General features: G+C 42.2%; 2 protein-coding genes across 2 annotated transcripts; both read right to left on the reverse strand.

Annotated features, from left to right (window-relative positions):
• Positions 1-1,876: 1,876 nt before the first annotated feature.
• Positions 1,877-17,754, reverse strand: LOC140943056 (sacsin-like). The gene is made up of 4 exons (XM_073392095.1): positions 17,642-17,754; positions 17,182-17,270; positions 15,575-15,839; positions 1,877-14,910 (listed from the first exon to the last, which is right to left on the reverse strand). Exons 1-4 carry the CDS (start codon positions 17,667-17,669, stop codon positions 6,116-6,118), a joined length of 9,177 nt encoding a protein of 3,058 aa, XP_073248196.1. The 5' UTR covers positions 17,670-17,754; the 3' UTR covers positions 1,877-6,115.
• LOC140944764 (sacsin-like) lies at positions 2,090-5,671 on the reverse strand. Its single transcript, XM_073393872.1, has one exon. The coding sequence runs from the start codon at positions 5,669-5,671 to the stop codon at positions 2,090-2,092; it is 3,582 nt and encodes a 1,193-aa protein (XP_073249973.1).
• Positions 17,755-19,422: the final 1,668 nt, after the last annotated feature.

The raw sequence follows: 19,422 nt of genomic DNA on the forward strand, positions 1-19,422 counted from the left end.
TTGACGACGGGAAAGCGCGCGGTAAGGACTAAATTCGACTTCCGGTGCGCAATTTGCAGCTCTGCCATTGGTCAAGCCAGACTGCGCGCGCAGTCGTCAACCAACATTCCCGTTCTGTTGCTAAATCAGCCTAATGTGTTTGAACGGCATGTCGCAGTCCCGGGCCGTTGCTGTTCACACTATAACTGATAGCTTTACGTGTCGACACGAAAAGTTATCTGGTACAGTGTAGATATATCCTGGGGAGGTAATCCTTACAATGGTCTATACCAGGCTACAGGTATATGAAAGGGTAGGGATTTTACTAGTTGAATTATATGAAAGGAAAGGGAAATCAGTCATTGCGGTCTGTAAAAAGGCCCGGAAGGGCCAGGAGATGCATTTTATGGCTGTGAAAACGTCGAGAAAACGTTCTGTTTTTACGATTGTGCATATTTTAAAGACAGTGAATTTGCAGCCGCTAAAAGGGATCTAAAATTATTAACTAGGTATGTCAAAGAGGAACCATTTGTTAATATAAAGTATACAAAAGGAGTGCCTTTTCTGTGAAAAATGTTATATAAAAGGGTAAGGGGTTAGACTTCGAAGCGGAGCCACTCGTTACAGAACTCTGTTGAATCCTCCCCCCGGGAGACTTACCCTTGTTTGCAGATGAAAATAGATCGTGCGATAACGCATTGCCTACAGTACAGTGCAGTTCGTTTTGTTTACAGTTTCAGTTGTGAGTGCTTGATATTTCGGGAAAATTAAAGAAATGTTCTATTATGTAACGGTTGGTTTTAATGTTAAATATATTTCGTGAGTAACGTGAGCACAAGTTATAAACGATTATTTGGCCTTCATACTTTGTATTAACACCAAAACTGAGTGACTAAAACTAGCCTTAATGGTATTCTAATTTTGTCTTAAGGAACGATAAGTTTCTCCCAATAGTATTTCGTTGTTTAGCCTGTGTACAGCCGCCCGCTCCCCTCAAATAAAAGGGAGCATGAGCAACAGAGTCAACCGTAAGTGGACTTTTTGCATCATTGGGCAGTGGTTTGGTTCAAAGTCTCGAGTAAATCGTCTTTATAAGAGAAAATACAAAATTGATAGAGTCAAGGCATATAAATGGGGCAAGGCCTCATTTTCGGTTGACGTGCGTCTCTCCAAAACGTCTTTGCTCAAGCTCCCCAAAATCGAGGGGGAGGGGCCGGCTGTACACAAGCTATACGTTGTCATGATTAAGTAATAACAAAGCATACGCTTTACCTTATTCCCTCAACTTCTGCTGTGTGGGCAAATCGCCACGCTAGTTTTATGGTAGAAGAAGAAAACGGCTAATCAGAACAGGAAACACCCTTGATTGGTATTTGGTATTGTTCTCCTTCAACTACGAAAATGATTGGAAAAAAAGCGATTCAACCGAACTAGCACCAACGACATTAACATTTAGTTTCTAGGGTTACACGAAAACTGTCTTAATATAGCGCTCAAAGCATGAAGTTTGGCCTTTTTCACAAAGTTTGTAAGAAACTATGAGAAAAATAAGAGTAACTAAAAGGAATATCAGAATCATTTCCTACAAAAAACAAACAAGAAAAAAGCTGCCTACTAAGTGATAAGCTTTCTTTGAGCTTCTATCTGAAGCTACTATAGTCAATTTAAGGTTACATCCATGCCGTAGAGAGTAAATAACTCCATAATTTCTTTGTCGATGTTAAAAAGCCTTATTACGATAGGTGATAATATTAAGCATACTAGTCAATGGTTGAATATTTTTATCTTCCAGTAGGAACATATCTACGAACTAAACTGCTCTAATCAACCCATTGTAGGTTATTAGTAAAGACATTTAACTTTTTTATCTGTTTTCATTAATTTAGTTTTCACGGTAGAAATTTAAGAGAATTCTTTAATGCAATTATAGCGCTAGTTTGTATCTAGTCCTGTGAAACTGATTATACAATTAGCATAGACTTTTTTTTTAACGGTCATTGTTTTTTAACTTCTTCGAAAAATTTAGGCCCCCTAGGCCTAAAGTTTCAGTCAGTGTTCTTACAATTTTAGACCTTAAGAGTCCAGAGAGTGCCGAGGGCGGTTAAAGTCTTCAGCACCGTGCAAGCGTATCCAAGACATCCGTGGCTACTAAGAAGGCCTCTTGAGCTTGCTGAGAATCTGTGAACACTTCGGCTGGAGCCCTCGCTGGCCTATATTTGTTGGGGTACCTAGTGGTGTCATAATAAGAGGACAGCTTGGCAACCTGTGGAGTTACATCCGGGGCTCCTGGCAACAAGGACAAGTCAAAGGCCAATTTCACCAAGTCGTGGCTGCTAAGCTGGCTCTCCGCGACTCCTGATAGTGAATAAAGTGCTGCTTTGAGAGCTTTCTCGGCAACTTGATGGCACTGGAAACACACTAGGTAGTACAGTGGATCTCGAGCGGTCAAGAGGTGCTTCACGGAACGAAGGTCCTCTCTGCTTTGACTCATCCAAATCCTAGACAGGGTAGGGTCGCGTCCTGTGTAACGTCTCCTGGATGATGACGAGTACGCGAAGCCTGAGAAACCAGGATTGCTGCGACGGAAGTTCTCCCAGCTTGAACGCTCTCGCCGAGCCCTCTGATTGCAGTTCCTAAAAAAGTCCGAGAAATCTGGCCGTGCGCCTGCAAAGTCATCTTCATGACTTCCTGACCCGCCCTTATTTAATCGGTCAACTTCGTTGTGAATAAACTTCATGACTTCATTTGCAATGTCTTGCATGTCCATGTTCTTATCCGGATGCCAGCGGAGGTAGAGTCGTCTTAGAGCTTTCTTCCTCTTATCCTCTGGAAGCTTCCAGATTTCTTTCAAGGCTTTCCGAACTTCTTTAAAGGCATCTTCCAACGTTGTCGGTTTGGGGCTTTCTGCTGCACCTTGGGATGATGCCGACGGTTGCGCTTTAGATTTCTTGCTTTGTTCACTATTCCCACTGTAAGGCACAAGCTCCATTGACTCTGAAACAGGTTCATTTTGCATTTTATCCTCGTCGTCAAGGTTCTGTTTTGGTGGCCTCTTTATCTTGTACAGATCTAACACATCCACCTCCTTTCTCTCCTGTCCAATATCTATCAGATACCTACTTAGATAATTGTTTTCTCCTTTTTGCTTCCTCTTCGTCCGATCCTTTCTCGGTTTGACAGGATGTGACGTTTTGATGAGGTGGATGATCCTTGCGTAGATGTACTTTGGTTCTTCATCTGTGGAGTTTTCCCTTTCAAACGCAACAAATTCTCCTGTCCGAAAATAAAAATCGTCAAATTGTACAAGAAGGTAGTGTAATTCTTCTGGAACTACCGAGCCAAGGTCTGGTTCTAATTGTTGTGTGGCACTCCCCTCCACGTCTTCTGCCACATCAGCGTTGTCTAAAGTGGATGGAATGTCGTCGGGTGTTTTGCAGTCTAAAATGGCGGCCAGATGCAGCCAGCTTTCTTCACTAATGTAACATCCAGTCAGTTGGTTTATCTCTTTACACAGAACCCTGCGAACGTTACTAGGATCGGCGCCATGTTTGATGAATATGTGCTTTGTGCCATTTTCCTCACCCACGAAACACTGAATGTGCTTCGAACTTTGGCTCTTTGGGATCGATGTATTTGATTCAATCTCTATTAATTCAGTGGACAATACTTCCATGCAACTCATGCCTAGTTCTTTTTGAAAGCTACAAACTTTGTTGCGAACTTTCTCGTCCAACTTGGCTTTCTGAAACTGGTACTTAAGTATTCTCAAAACACCATCCACAAGCTGAGGTGAAAAGACTACTTGACGAAGTAGATTTGTAGCTTGGCATTTCTGCTCCACATCAGCTCGGCACTTCTTATCTTTGCAGTCCGGTTGAAGTTGCTCCCTCACTAGTGATGCCAACGATGTTGTTTGCAGGTGAATTGGTAGAACCTCAACAAGTTGTGCAGGAGTAGCAAAATTTAAGTTATATTTCGTTAAGCTATCGAGGAACTGATATTTGCATTCCCGGACGCGGCCACGGTACCGAGGACAGTCAAACAAGACCAAATCTGTCGAACGTTGAAGTTTTTGTTGTTCGTTTGGAAGATAGAGCCTCTTAATGGCAGAAACAGGATTGTCTGGGCATCTCTTTTCCTCCTTATGTTTCTCTTGCCAGGCCCATAAAGTAGAAAAAAGGCCAAACACAGCATGCTTTGCGATTGTCTTCTCGTTGGCATGCATCTCCTCTTCACCACATGACTCTTTAAGACGATTCAGGAGTTTTGCAAACTGCACCGGAGTTGCTTTTTCCATTGCTCCGAGTCGCTTGAACAAGTGCTCGAAAGCTCCGTATTCTCTGGGGACTCTATATAGATATGGAGGTAGTTCTTCATCAAGATCATAGGCCAACTGGTCACAGCGAACGAAAACGCGCCCACCTTCTACAAGAATGCAAGGACTACAATAAAGCCGCTCGGTGATTGTTACACAGGCTGGTGTGTGTGACTCAGAAGAATCCTTTGCCCCGCAATTGCTCGATTTTGAGAGAAACGTATACACTTCAACCATAACTTGACTTAGCAGTCGACGTCGTGGTTCTGGTTGTTCTCGATCTTCTCTCTCAGCAAGATTCCTTGACAGATTTACCACATTGTCCACGACTTGATCTAAAGTGGGCTTCTGGCAAACTTGTAGTTTTGAAAGCTTTAAAGACTTGTTGTCCGGAACAGCCCAGGGAGGTAAAAGACACGCTGTTGTCCAAACCAGCCTCTCAAAAGCTTGTGGTGTTGAATTCTTAAAATGAGCAAAAGGTGGAAGCTGCTCCTTATTTCCACTGTCAACTAAATACTGTTTGTGAAGAATGACTAGCTCATCACTTGCCTTTTGAGAGGCAACAAATTTGATTGTAGAGAGATTGTATAGGAATATTTCATCATGTAGAGACTCCTCCCTCAAAAGGTGTTTTACCAGCGCCTTAGACTTCTTTTCTAACGCAGGACGACTTGACTTGTTTGTGTGTCCTCCTTGTGTTGCCACTTCGTTGGCAAAAGTTAAAAAGAGATCTTTGCTTACTTCTTGCTTCAACCCAATTTCACGAAGGAGTGCTAGCCAGCCAGAATGCTCATCAAATGGTTGTGGTGGCTTTGAATTTGGACCCAACATCACTGCAAAAACTTTCACCCCCGGGTCATAAAAATGAGACGCTGTGCGCGGTATACCAGACGCGTCTGGAATGAAAGCTAAGCTTTGTAAAGAATGTATTATCCTAGGACGTTGGCTTTCATTGAGGAATGATTGAAGTAGAAATCGTCTAACGTAGTTTAGGTGAAGCATTCGAGTTTCTTGCTTAAGCTCTGGAAACTTTGGGAAGATGAAGTTGATGTAACAGTCTGTGTGAGTCTTCTCCCCTGCACCTAATAGCTCTTGATACAGGCGGTTAAGCCTTGGTTCAGGTGCCAAGAACAAACAGTTATTCCCCGTCATCCAGACATCTGATTCCTTCTTAGGTAGCCCTGTTGGGACGACATAAATTGACGAAACATTTTCAAGGTTGACAAATAATCCATGAAACGTCTTGAAAAATGGCAGTCGCTTTAAAGTTGATAAATGCAGGCTCCTTTTCAACGACGTTACATCTTCTTGGAGGAACTGCAAAATAGAGATCATATCATCGCCAGATAGCTTCCCAGATATGTCCGTTTCTTTCATCACGTGGTCTAGCACACTGAGAATATCCTCCGAAGAGTTTGGTTGAGATAGATACTGTTTGAATATTGGCGACACATCCTGCGTGTCGCTACTGCTGATCAGTTTGGCATCAACCTCTTGGCAATTAAGTGTAAGTAACAGTCTTACGACGTGTTCTTGGCCAGAAGACCACGTTTCTGGATTCGTCAAGTCAAGGATAACTTTTCCTTTTGAGAGAGGAGCTAACTTGCCCGACTTGGTGGGTAGGACTGGCCATTTGCTCAAGGGGTCAAGAGAAAACGCCGTCGGGTTCTTTTTGTGAGCCTTGATTATGAACTCCCAAAGTCTTCGTAGCCATTTTTCTGAAGGCCCTTTGGAGATATCCCACGTAACGATGTCATCTGTTGGACACCAACTGGCACTTTCATTGCTGGGGAGTAGTGACGCTAACGCGGAGAGGTCAAATTACTTGAGTACGCTTTGATCTGCGGCGACGATTTCTTCCTCGATGCGAAGTAAAGTTTTAGCAAGAGTGTGGTGGATAAAGCGGAAACTTTCGTTAGGCACCAAATCAGCAAAAAGGCTCAGAAACACTGCTTTATCTTCTTGAAAACACCTGAGAACGCTGTCCTCTGTCAGCAACAAAGGTAATCCAAACATTTCTTCCGCAAACTTAGGAGCCTTCATGCAGTACGTTAAAAAACTAAGCACACCTACCACCGACTCAAGTTTTGTCTTGCTGACGTGACAAGGAAGTTTTCCCACATTAGCTGGATTTTCTTTAAGAAATTGGAGAACACTCTCAGGAAGAATCTGCCTTACTTTTACACCTGCCTTTCTGAAGTCATTGAAAAGTCTTTCGGACGAGTAGAGAAGCTTAAAGCCCATTTGCACTAACGTCTCGAAAAATTTGACATCTGATTTAGTTGCAATCTTTATGGTGTTAAAGAAACCCTGTGACAGAGTTAGCCAATAACACCGCGTCAAATCTTTACCGCTATTTGCACTTGACATTTGACTATCAGGTTGACAGTCTAGCGATATCTGATAGGGTTCTTTCTTTACCATGGGGACTAACCTTTCATCTTGACTGGAAATCTTCCGAAATACCGACTCTGCCAGAATGGTCCACTGACTTGAGACTAAATCAAAATGAGGAAAGAGTTGATGATACCAACGCATTCCCTCATGGACGTAGTACTCTTTGGAAAAGCAACCTGCTTCATCCGTTTTCATCTCAGGTAGGAAATCACGAGCCACCAACATCAGCGAGACGTAAGCCTGAGCCAAAACCTTTGTCATTAGAAAACGGTTCCACGTGCTTGCAAACCCTTTTTCATTTTCATCACACCACAAATTACGTCGGGCAGGATCAAGGTAGAAATGACCATTAACATGAACGGGAAGTCCGGTGTATAATGGTAATGGCAAGAAACAGAACGCTTTGTGTTTAGTCTCCAACCTCCTGGTAAATGATGATGAAAATGGAACCTTTGACTTTTCTGATACCTTGGCTGCTACGCCACCTCGAGGTAAAAGACCATATCGCCGACCGTCCGGAACATTTTCATCTAAATCATTGGCCTTCAAACCAACAGACTGATGAATGATCCATTTCTCTTCTCGAATGGTGTCTTCTATCTTCAGGGAGTATGTAATTCCGAGCAGTTGAATATTCTTTGTTTCGGACGATTTGGAGTTCTTGATGTGTTCTGCAAGCATTGCACGTTTTGTGGTATCCTCATCTGTTAACTGAACAGAAACCGAGTATATGGCTCTGAGCTGTCCCTCTTCAATTTTAGAAAGTGTTATTTTCTGTAGATGGTTCAAAAAAAGGAGTATTTCTTTAGCTTCAGCGGTAAACAGATTCATAAATGTCGCCATGTTATCATGAGAAACTCGCTCTTTCGATATCGATGAATTCACAGACATTTCCTGGTTTCTGAGGGGGAAACGGAACATTGTAGCAGATGTTAAATCGAAATGATCTTCCAGATAACAAGGAAATACGTCTCTGTAATCGAATCGTTCTTCTTGCCGAATTGGTCCAATGAGTAGTCCTGGATTCTCTTTAGTCGCCCCAGGAGCATAGCGACAGTGAGGATCAAGGATGCAAAGGGTCTCTCCGTTTGAAATGAAACTTGGACAATCAGTGAGGTGATATACTGCGTTAAAACCAATACCATACTGTCCTGTCTTTGTTGGATCTTCAGATTTGCTTCCAATTCCTAATCTCTGTATCCCATCCAAATCCTGTTCGGAGAAGGGTCGGTTGTTGTAAACGCACAAGGCAGGTCCTTGTAGTTCTTTCCAGTTGTCGCTCAACAGCTGGTCTGTGGGATGGTTTCGGGGATCATAAATAAAGTGTATCTCAGTGGCCCCAGCATCGTCAGCGTTTTGAACGAGTTCTTTCAAGATTCCAACGTCACAAGGGTATGACTTTAAGATGCCTTTTAAACGATCGGTAAGCTCCTCCCTCTGGCCAAATGGTTTTCCGATGGGACGTGATATTTTAGCTAGTTTCTTTGATCGAATGTCGATTGCCCCCAACTTGTATGCAAATTCAATAGGCACGTGCTCATGGACATATGCAATATCCCTCATTGAAGTCACCCATGGCGCATCGTTAATGGCTAACTCCTTTGCTGGATGTAGAACCAGATTGTGGTCCGGCAGAGGGATGTTACCATTTTCCATGGTAAGGACAATTTCTGGAGCTTCTAGTAGCTCTTCAATCAAAGATCGTGTGACTCTAAATTCCGCAGGTGACAAGGGTGTATCATGGCTTGACTCACTGAGCTTGTAAAGAGTACTGATGATGTCCGTTGGACCGAAACTGTCTCTTACTCCTGTCTCACGGAGAAGGCGTCCGTAGTTCTCAGCAAGAGTCTGTGGTACTTCGAAAAGGTAAGGTTGGCCGTTTGCTTTCCAAGTAAAGGCGAGCTGAGCAGGTGAAAGAAATTTACCCTGGATTAAAATCCACGGTTTGTTGCCCAACTCCCGAACAATGACATCCCCTTCAGGTGAGAGAAGCTCTTGAAGGTAGCCATAAATACTATGGCAAACCTCTTCCAAGTAGTGACCTGCAGCTGATTCCTCTTGGACAATTTCAATGGTTTGATTCAGTTGAGCAAGGGCTTCTTGGACTGTTGGTATACGACAGCTGAATCCAAAGAGATGTCGTGCTACCTTGCTGAGCTGTCCACAACCATGACTCTCGCCTTCGTCAAGGATCGCTCTTAATGATCCTACGACAAACTTAAATTCCTCGCCATACATGTCATCTGCTGGAAGCAAAACGTCGCCATCACTGGACCCTTTCCATTTGATTGGGTAGTTTGCAGGCTTTTTTAGGACAGGAAACATTCTGATTCTTCTAAGCTCTGTCTGGACTGGTTTTGACGGGACCTCAAGTTTTGTAAAATTGGCATTTATGTAGTTCACAAGACGTGAAACCCTCGTTCGAGCGTCTTGCTCAGTTTTCCTTTTCCAAAGAAGTGGTACCGTCTTAGCTCTTTCAAGCAGGGTGCTCCAGTCTAGGACGTCATTGACCATTCCCAGGTTGTGAAGCATTAGAAGGCGTTCTTTGCTTCGATAGCACGTGCCGACGGGGAAACGTTTGTCATCTGGTGTGAACAGCATTGCGGCGGCACCATAGGGATTAACAAGTTCCTTTGGAAATGCTAAATCCTCAGCACATTGTCCGCAGGGTATGCATTGGTTGTTTGAAAGAAGGGACCTGTAGAGGCTTCTTAGAGGGTCAGATTGATTACGCGAGTGTCCTAGTAGACATTGGTCTATCATGTGAAAAACAATGGGATCTCGTAAATTACCAGGAATCCTAGTTATGTTAGGGAAAAAAACCTCCTTCAGAAACTTTTCTTGTGACATTGTTCGCTCTTCTATGATATGCTTACATCCAGCCAAGTCAAAACCTTTCTTTGCGAAGGTAGGAAGCTGCACTACTTTGTAGCCAAACATTGCAAGGACTTTTTCACTGTTTCGAAGCTTTTGTAATTTGGCATCTTGATATATACACTGCTTTACTGGAAGCCACTTTCCTTCCATGTGTACCAAGGGAAGTTCTGAGCTGCTGATTCTTTGATAAACGCTCTTAACAAGCGTTGTCCAAACGGATGATTCAAGTGTATCCGGGTTGGGCCAAAGTGAGAAACTTTCGCATAAAGGAATCTTTCCTTTCTTTTGCATGAGAATGATATCCTCTAAAAACTTTATGTAGGCTTCCGATAATGCATCCTCCATAAGGCGTCTGTTCCATCTCACTTCTAACGGTTGAAAACCCTCACCTTCGGCTATGGTACTTTCCCAAATCCCTCGACGGTTTGACGTGACTGCAAAGTAACCGTTAACGTGTACTGGTAGGCCACTTGGGATAGAAAGTGGTAGGAAACAAAAGACTTCTCCAAAAACAGGCTCCAGAATCGAAAAGCTCTCTTTGTCATTTTTAACGGCAACCCTCCCAGCTATTCCAGAAGCTGATAGCAGCCCTTGTTTTCGGCCTTCTTCGCTTTTTGCCAGTTGAAATGATTGTCCAGTTCCCAGAGAAGAGGTGACAAGCCAGGTGCAGGTTTCTTCAGTTTCCATTCCCTTGTCACTGATAGCCTTTAAAGAAATCGTTACTAACTCTGACAGCTTTGGAGAGGGTGGAGTCTTATTCAGAGGACTACTCTGACCAGTCTTTTGCTTTGTCCACTTCGCACACGACTGAAGAAAGGTAGGTGCATTCCTGCATCTCTTCTCTCCTTGGTGAAGGTCGATTGTTTCCTTGAAAATTTCAAACAGAACTTGTTGAGATGTGGGACCGATAGAATTCTTTTTTATCTCCAGAAACGTCACCTTTTTAACGTGTTGGGTAAACAAAAGCAGACTTGATGATGATTTCTCAAAAGAACGAACAAGGCGTTGAATCTCCTCCTCACTGTAAATCTTATCGCTGATTTCTCCTTTCTTTGTTCGAAAGGCAAATCGAAACAGAGTGCCTTCGAAATAGAACTTACTATGAATGCTCGACAAATTCGTTTCACAACCAATCAGTCCATTAAAAGGTGCAAACTGATCAGGAAAGTACATTAAACTTGCCGGGTTAACTTCCAGATCCAATTTTATTCCAGGCTTAGAAAGATTCTCTATGTGCCCTTGCAGATGGCTTGTATGTGGATCAAAGAATACGGCATAATTTCTGGTAATGAAACTCGGCACATCTGTAAAGTGATACACAGAACTGAAACCGAGACCAAAGCGGCCTATCTTCTCAAGGTCCTCCTTTTTTGTTGCACCTGCCAATTTCGATATATTCTTCAAATCATCATCCGTGAAGACTGCATCGTTATACACCAGTAGTGCTGGACCTTGACAATCTGCCATCCCAGGTGCTAGAAGCCTTTTCGTTGGGTGGTTGCGCCAATCCAGAACAAATTGGACTTCGGATGCACCAGCGTCATCTGCATTCTGGACAAGTTCTCTGAAAACTCCCACACCTTCTTTGTATTCGTTCAGGATGTTACGAAGTCTGGTAGTTACTGGCTCATGAGGACCCGTCTGTTCGATTCCAAGTGCTTCTGCACAAGTGACACGTGTGCTAATTGGTGGGACACCCAATAACTGAGCAACTCTTGTAGAAATTGTGTCATGGATCATAGGAAATTGACTTATGATGGGAATTTCCGATCCTCCTTTCTTTAACCAGATCGCATCACAGAAGGTACAGTCACGGCACGGGAGTAACTTCAAGGTGTTATCCCAGGTCATAATGGGCACCAGCAGATGTTGCCGAAGTTCTGAATCCAGGGGTTTCCCATCTCGTACTATCCATTGGAGAATATCGCATGATAGTTTCTGGTCGTCTGCTACATCATTAACACGCACGCTACTTCTGTCGTGTTTTTCTTTAACCATTGCAAGAACTCTCAGCAGGTCTGAAATCGCAAATGTTTCACGAACTCCACATCGTCGAAGAAAGGGACGAAATGTATGAAAGTCTTGTGGAACCTCAAAAAGGTAAGGCTTGAGGTCGATGTTGCAGGATCGTACAAGCGCTGCATCGGATGGCAACGTAAAGCCATGACCATGCCAAATCCATGCTGGAAATGTGGGATCATTTTTTATCATGTTAATGACGAGATCAGCGTCCTTTGAGGCTTCTTGATAGATCTCTTTAAGCATTGCTTGAAAATTATGTCTTTCGCTCCCATTCATTGACTTAATTGGTCCAAAGCACGCGGAGCGGAGCTGTTGAAGAAGCTGTTGGACGGTAGGGAACTGTCTCCAACCGAAGGCAACCTCAAGTGCATTGCTGCAGAGCTTAGTGGCCAAGGGAAAAGAAACTCCAAAAAGGTAGGCCTTTGACTGGCTGCGAACTTCGGCCGGTTTATAGAACCTTGCTTTGCCCACAAACCAAGGCATGGAACGGGGATACGAAGGAGGACGATCCTTCTTTTGCTGGATCCATCTTTCATTCTTTAGTCCTTGAACAACCCATTCTGACTTTAACATCGATGAATTTTGATCGAGAAAGTCCAGGAGCGCCAATGCTTTACGCGATGCAACATCGTCCGCAAAATTTTGCACTGTTTTAGCGACGTGCATAATATCCGTTGCATTTGGGAAGCTCCTCATTCCAAGTTGCTGCAGGTTCTGAAGAATGTCATCCTTTACGAAGTCTTCATGAGGAAATATCTCGCTCTCCCCTTCAAAAAGTTGTCGCAAAACAGGTTGCCTCGGATCAAGAACTTCACAAGGAGTAACTAATCTTTTACTCTGGGTAAGGACAAAAGGCAGCTGTTGCAGTGATGCACGGAATGAGAGATCTTGCATAAAGTTGTATTGCCTCAAAACCCAGATCATCAATGTAGAAATCTGTTGGTGATTGTAGTAGCCGTTTAATATTCCATTAAAGACCACTGAAGATAGGAAAGCTGTTGGCGTCATCGCCTGGATTCCAAGATTTTGCAGTAGGGCGCGTGACTGGTAATCCCTTGAGATTATAATGTTAGAGGCATTCAGAAGTGGCAAGGAGTCGGGAAGTTCAAAGTTAAATGGAGCTACTGTGCGGACATGAAATCCCTCCTTCGGCGCAAGGAATGATCTTCTATCAGCCGCATCAAAAATTGGCAGGTGTTGAAGAAGGTCCTTTTGATTGGAACTTAAAGACGTCGACGAAAGGTACTCACGCAAGGCTCGCTTTTCATCTGCAGAACACGATGCTGAAATCTTCATAACGCATGTTTGTTGACCAAGAGCATGTAAGACGTTCAAGACGCCGGTAGGAACAGCAGAGGCAATGTACTTGTGTAAAGATACGTGATTTACAAATGGCGGAAGATTCTCGATAACAACACACCCAATCTTTTTCAGCAAAGAGACTATCTGTTGCGGTAAGTGGAGATTTTGGTCGCTCTTCTTAATTGCTAGGCTCGATGATTTTAGCTTCACTATGGTGCGGCATCCTGAGTTTGTCTGGGGGATAAGAGGAAAGCCCTCAAGAGGCGAAAGGTCACTGGGAAAATCCCTTTGGATCCATGTCCACACAGACGGCAACCAAGACTCAGGAGGATGTCCATTTTGTCCCGGGTACCAACAAGCAAGATGCTCGACTTGAAACCACTCTCGTGGTAACACCTGTCGTAGAAGACTGAGCGCAATGGTTTGATTCATCTTCACAAGTTGCATCGGCAATGTCTTTTGCGTGTTTCTTACGTCAAAAGCGGCCCTTGACAATTTATCTAAGGCAGGGCACTGAACGGTGTCATCAAGAAATTTGCTGTCCATGGTGTAGAAAAGAGAACGTGGGTGCCTTGTTGTTGAAACATAAACGGCAGCCCGAGAGTCGCGGTTGTATTGAAGTGAACGAAATTCGCCAAAGCTTCCATTTGCCAGGGGAAGTAAAGGTATGCCCTGCATATCCATCAGGTTGTCGTCTTGGAGAACGTACTCTAGTAACTTAAGCTTCTTCGTTTTGGGAACACTCATTATATTCCACGATCCCTTCTGTTTCTTTTTCAAAAGACTCCTCATGAATGAAGGCGTGATGGTAAGTGTGGTCCATTTCATATTGTCAATCACTTCAAGTACGTGGTGTGGTACTGTTACGACGGACTCGTTTGCTTGAGTAAATGTTTCTAAAACCACTTGCTTAATTTCACGGGAGCTGTTTATTCTGTCAAGATAAGCGTCTTGAGGCCTAACCCACTTGCCTGATAGGGACCATAAGACAGTCTTCTCCTTCAAAATCGAGAACATAGGCTTCAACATTCTCTTCCAGTGATTTTCCACACTAAGAAGGTTTGGCCAGGATTGGTAAAATAAATCTGCTTTTATCGACATTTCACCGGGCTCGTTCATCTGTTTGTCAACCAAATCAACCAACATGAAGGCGTATGCTTGACTTCCAACTTGCTCCAACAGCCGTACATTCCATTCAGCGGTTGGATCATTTTGACAGTCCAGGCCTGGCCATTTAAGCCCTCGTCGGTTGTCCGTTAAACCAAAGTAGCCATGAACATGAACTGGAAATCCAGTTTTTGAGTCAGCATCCGGTGGAAGCGGCAAGAAGCAGAAAAGTCTCCCTCCATTTGAGGAGAGTGCTTGACGTTGCGATGCTACCAAAGGGGTAGCAAATCCAACCCACGGAAGTAGGCCTAATTCGGAAGACAAGCGTTGGAGGTTTGAGTCTTGAGCATCGATTTGATGGTAAACCAGCCACTTGTGAGGCAGCACTATACCTTTTGCGGAGCATTCTTCAATCTCTAAGGTTAGAGAAATGTTTGTTTTACTGACCGACCCTTGGCTTAACAACTTTATTTCCTTTAAAAGTGATTTCTTCTTTTGTCGAATCTCTTGTCTGCATCTGTCGCTCAGCTTCACGATAAACACCTGCCTCGTAGTGTTAGATTGATCGGTTTCAAATAAAGCTATTTCTTCGATATTCTTTAGGAAAAGGAGAATAACAGAGGCTTCCTTTTCTAGCGCATGAAACAACTTTCGAACTTTCTCCGCTGTGTAATTCTTTGTCGATAAGTCAGAAGGCTCATTTCGAAGGGGAAAACGAAATAAAGTTCCACTGTAATATTGCCTCGAAATCTTGCAGTCTAGGACGTTTTCATATGGCTTAAACTGATCCCGGTAGTCTTGGAGAAGCTGGTCTTCGAGGGAAAATTGTTGGCCCGTTTCTGCTTTTCCAAAGTGTGTTTCGTGAGGATCAAGGAATGCTATTGTGTCTCCGCTCACTATGCTTGGGAGATCTAAGAATGTGATGGAGAGAAGTTTCTTAGTATCAAATTAAAAGTTAAGGATCGAGCTGCCCTCATAAAAAAGTCACGCACATTCTATAATTTTTCTAAAACTCAAAAGCGCTGATGTTCAGATTTTTGATCAGTCTTGAAAAAAATAAATTTTCAATGGCATGGATCAGCAGGATGCCGATATGAACCAATCAAACTTCAACAGAAATGTTAACTCGGTTATATGTCTCATAGGCTATTATGAAAAAAAATCTGTAATAAAATAATTTCTTTCGTCTTTCAATTTAACGTTGTCATAACTCACTTAGTGATGACATTATTTAAAAGCTCGCTTATTCCGAACTGGCATGATTTATATGGATCGTGAGACAATAAGGAGAGTGTCTAGTATCCATATTATTACTAACATTGCAGTTATTTGGTTGTATAGAACCTGGCAAAAGGGCTGCCAACATCCCAGCCGGTCATCGTCGGCCTCCAATGAAAAGACCAAGCTTAAAATACCTCCTGACGTACAGAAAAGGGGGAAACGAGGGTATTGTGTTTGTGAGGAGTCACCAGTAATGGCTTCATGAGGTGTGCCACTAAATCTGAAGTACCTTAGGGTACTTTGAGGCCTTACCAGGCAAGGAAGTGTCAGATAAACACTGGTTATTGTACTTACCCGTCATGTGGTAAACAGAGTTGAAGCCTATTCCAAAGCGACCCACTTTCAAGGGGTCGTCCTTCTTACTGCTTCTCATCAGTCTCTCCAGGTTCTCCCAGTCTTCTTCCTCGAATAGAGCATTATTTTGCGCATACAAGGCAGGCCCTTGGAATTTTGCAAGACTAGGTTCATACAAGGAGTTCTTTCCATAGAAATTTGGGCGGGAGTCAAGAAGGAATGACACTTTAGTGGCACCGGCATCATCCGCATTCTGGATAATTTCCTGTAATGCAACAAATCAAACAGTCATTTAAGTGAAATCGTTGAGGATATAAAGATGCCCAAGGCTTTCTTATTGCATTACTCTGTATGGCCTTGTTCATGCTATGAGCGAAACGAAAATCACATGTTAATATTGCTGTTTTGGTTTCTTTTTAAGATAAACAAACGTAGTCGACGACCACGCTTTCGTGTACATGTTACCGGCTGTAGACAGTTTCACCTTATATGGATTTGTATGAGCCATAATTCAGACGTTAACACTGGATTTTTTTCGTTTTGAGAGAGCACTGAAAAGTTTAAGTTCTCGTTTGGTGAAGATAGAAATTGAGTACTGGATTATTTAAGGTTTCCTAAAGTAAGTTTGATTTCAATATAAGCTGACAGTATTTCATATGAAAATGCAGTGTAACTGGAATCCTAAGCATGAAGCTTTTAAAATGGGATTCCAGTCCCTATGGCCATAAGATCGAGCCACCTTCTTTCAACTGCATTTTTCGAGTTGTTCAATGAGCAGGGTTTTTGGCACGTATTTGTACTTTTAATCACTTGTTTTGCCTTAAATTCAGTCATTCTTTTTTAAGTCTTCACGCTGAAAGCAGCGTGTATAAAAAACAGATTATTCAATGTGTCCGTTCAACCCTTCCACCCATAGATTGAGTTACTCTGGAGGCTTTGTCCTTCTAACTCAGTTTTGCGTCTTTTGACAAAATCCTTTGTTGTTACGATTTAAATGAAAACTCTTTCCAAAAAATTTTCCCAGTGCAAGGCGATATTTATTTCTGAAGCTTTTGTAAAAACGAATTTGGAGTTTTTGCAAGCCGTTTTTGCTTTGGCTACATTAGAAAGTTAGGTATAGCAAGTAAAACCGTAAAAGCCGTACATGAAGTGTGAAACAAAATCACCAAATTCGCTCTTTTGGGGAAACGGGTTTCACAGTCTCGGAATCAGGCCCCTTACTCTTTTTTCAAGACGTAGGAGCTAGTAGGCGTAGACGCTGTCCTCTGGATAAGAGAATCAAAAGTCTTACTCCTAGCTTAACTTCAGCGATGAAATTTGTTAACCGCTAAGTTTATTAAATTTCTGTTCAAAGAATTAGAGATATTTATCAGCTCATAACGTTGCAATAATATTTTGGCTTGTAACTTGACAGGATTTGCAAGTCCACAAATTCTCATTTCGCATCCGAGATGTTTAAATTAGTGTAGGGCTTGTAGGTCTTTTATAGCAAAGATTCTTGTTGTTAAAATTTATTATGCCCTATATTGTGTACTTCGTCTAGTGACTAGCTAACACTCTTGTGATGCTGCTGAAATATTTCCTAGAGGAGAAAATTGTGAAAGTACCTTTAAGATTTGTCCTCCATCTGGATATCTTTCAAGGATGCTTCTTAGAATGTGTGTTAGTGGTGGTCTCTTCTGACCATACGACTTTCCTTTGCGGCAGAGAAGGAAACCAAAGAAAATATTACTTCCATTAAAGCACTGCTGCGATTCTAAATTAAGCAAAACCGCTAAAACGACGAATTTAACGTCGAGTAATACTAGATTGCAATAAAATTAAAGAAACCTTCGAAAGTAGTCACAGATCACATGAATCATACGTAACCATTAAGTTTTTAATATTATATTAAGATTGACTTTACAATTGACAATAAAGGTTGAAAAAACCGACTTTACTTAACTTTTTAGAACGCTATCAGAAATAAGAAGACAACTAGCTGTTTGCTGTGCATGTGTTAAATTGGAAACGACACCGTATTGGCTGTGTTTGTGAAATGTAGATGACTGTGTAGTAGTCACAAACCTTGGATTTTTCGACCACGAGATGCCATTATATTCCCATCCTCTAAGTGGATTTTGTAGAAACCTCAAGAGGCGCCCTCACTGTGAGACAGAAAAAAGTCAAACCAAGCATTGACCAACCCATGAAATATTATTAGCTAAATCTTTTTCTTCAGGTCGAACACGACTTTTACGACTAACAAATTAAATAAAGAAACTATTTTAACATGACTTACTTGCGGCACAAAAGAAACTAAAATGATTACATGTCAGACATTGCATCCAGTAAAAGCCCGCGACTAAGAACTTGCCTTTTCCCAAGTTAGCCTTAACAGGTTCTTACTTAAATGTTATAATTAGCACAAATTAAGGCTTTTTCGGTTCTTAAATAGATTCTTATTTTCTGAAGAAATATATATATATATATATATATATATATATATATAGCTTATTCCTTATATATAATCTGAAAACCATTACATTGCATGAGGCACCTATGTCTCCAAAAAGGATCCTGAATGTTGTCGACTTATCTTATTAGCCCAAGTGTACAAACTGTTTTTTTTTTATAGATTTTAGAGTGTAAGAACCTGTTTCAATTTTAGGCTAAATAGGTTCTTGTACAGATTGGGCCTAAATGGCAAATTTTAGCCTAACAGGGTCTTACTCTCGTTTACTGTTTGTTCCTAAACTTTGCTAACCCAAACCCAAACTGGTAAAGCTATTCTGTGGTTCGGCTTGGTTAATCCAGTTCCTGAGTCGAAAATATGACCGTAAATCGCATTGCAGAAGCTCGGGAAATTCTGTTGCTCAAGAAGTTTTCGCTTACGTTGAACAAAAGCACCGGCGTCTTGCCTTATTCTATATATGACAGATATTTTTCGAACTTACCAAGTTCGTCCATGCATTCCTTTTAGTCCACGAAGAAAAAAATTGAATTCGGCCAATCGTCATTTACAAAATGGCCCAGGCTATACCATACACTAAAAAAAACTTTCGAGTGTTGCTACGGCTTAAGTTCATTTGTGTTCCGACTTTTTCTCGGTTCAAACAGCGGACAAACTACCGGTATAGTGAACCACATGAATAAGCCGGCGGGAATATTTTTGAGCAATATTATATTGGCATTGTGCCGAAATATATGTAATGTCAGCACAATACAAACAGTTTTGGTCTAAGCATAATCAGACATTGTACTACAGTGATTTGAATATTGTTGTCTGTACTAATTTTTCCAAGGTTAGCGCCAGCAAGGATTTACAAAGTTCATAAAAGCGTGGTCATTTTAGGGGCTGAATGCACCGACCACCCAAAAAGAGGTCCTCGTGTCAAGAGCATTTTGGCATACGGTCGACTACCTCCGACTGATTACCTGCAAGGCCAGGTTTCCGCCTCCAACACTAACACTTTTTTCTTTCAAAAGTAATATCAAGGACTGTGTAGGAATGTTTAGTGGGTACGAGGAAGAAAGTGTGGTTTATAGACCGGCTCAAATAGAGGCATAATACCTACAGCTGTACCTGCAGCTGAGCATAATTTAAGAGTTTTACCTTGTTTTGCGGGCGATGCCGAAAACCATAATAATCGGTTATTCGAGCATATTATCCGTCAGACGCTAAACCTGTGCAGGTTTAAAGAGGTGTGCACTTTAGTAACTGATCGAAAACACGAAAAAAAACGAAGTCGCACTTAAGACAAGTTTAACCAGCTGGTTTAACTGAGTCGAAAATACAAAAATAAGCGACTTAGCTCACATTAAAAGTTCAAACTAGATCCATATCTGCTCGATTACGTCTGGAGCAC

This window comes from Porites lutea, chromosome 7, assembly GCF_958299795.1.
Source record: "Porites lutea chromosome 7, jaPorLute2.1, whole genome shotgun sequence".
In the NCBI taxonomy this organism is placed as follows: Eukaryota; Metazoa; Cnidaria; class Anthozoa; order Scleractinia; family Poritidae; genus Porites; species Porites lutea.

Coding starts and splice junctions, on each gene's coding strand:
- LOC140944764 (XM_073393872.1), bottom strand. CDS start 5,671: ATGAAAGAAACGGACATATCTGGGAAGCTATCTGGCGATGATATGATC.
- LOC140943056 (XM_073392095.1), bottom strand. CDS start 17,669: ATGGCATCTCGTGGTCGAAAAATCCAAG. Junction 15,840..17,181: donor ATGGAGGACAAATCTTAAAG/GTACTTTCACAA, acceptor GTTGCATTACAG/GAAATTATCCAGAATGCGGA. Junction 14,911..15,574: donor CTCTGTTTACCACATGACGG/GTAAGTACAATA, acceptor TCACATTCTTAG/ATCTCCCAAGCATAGTGAGC.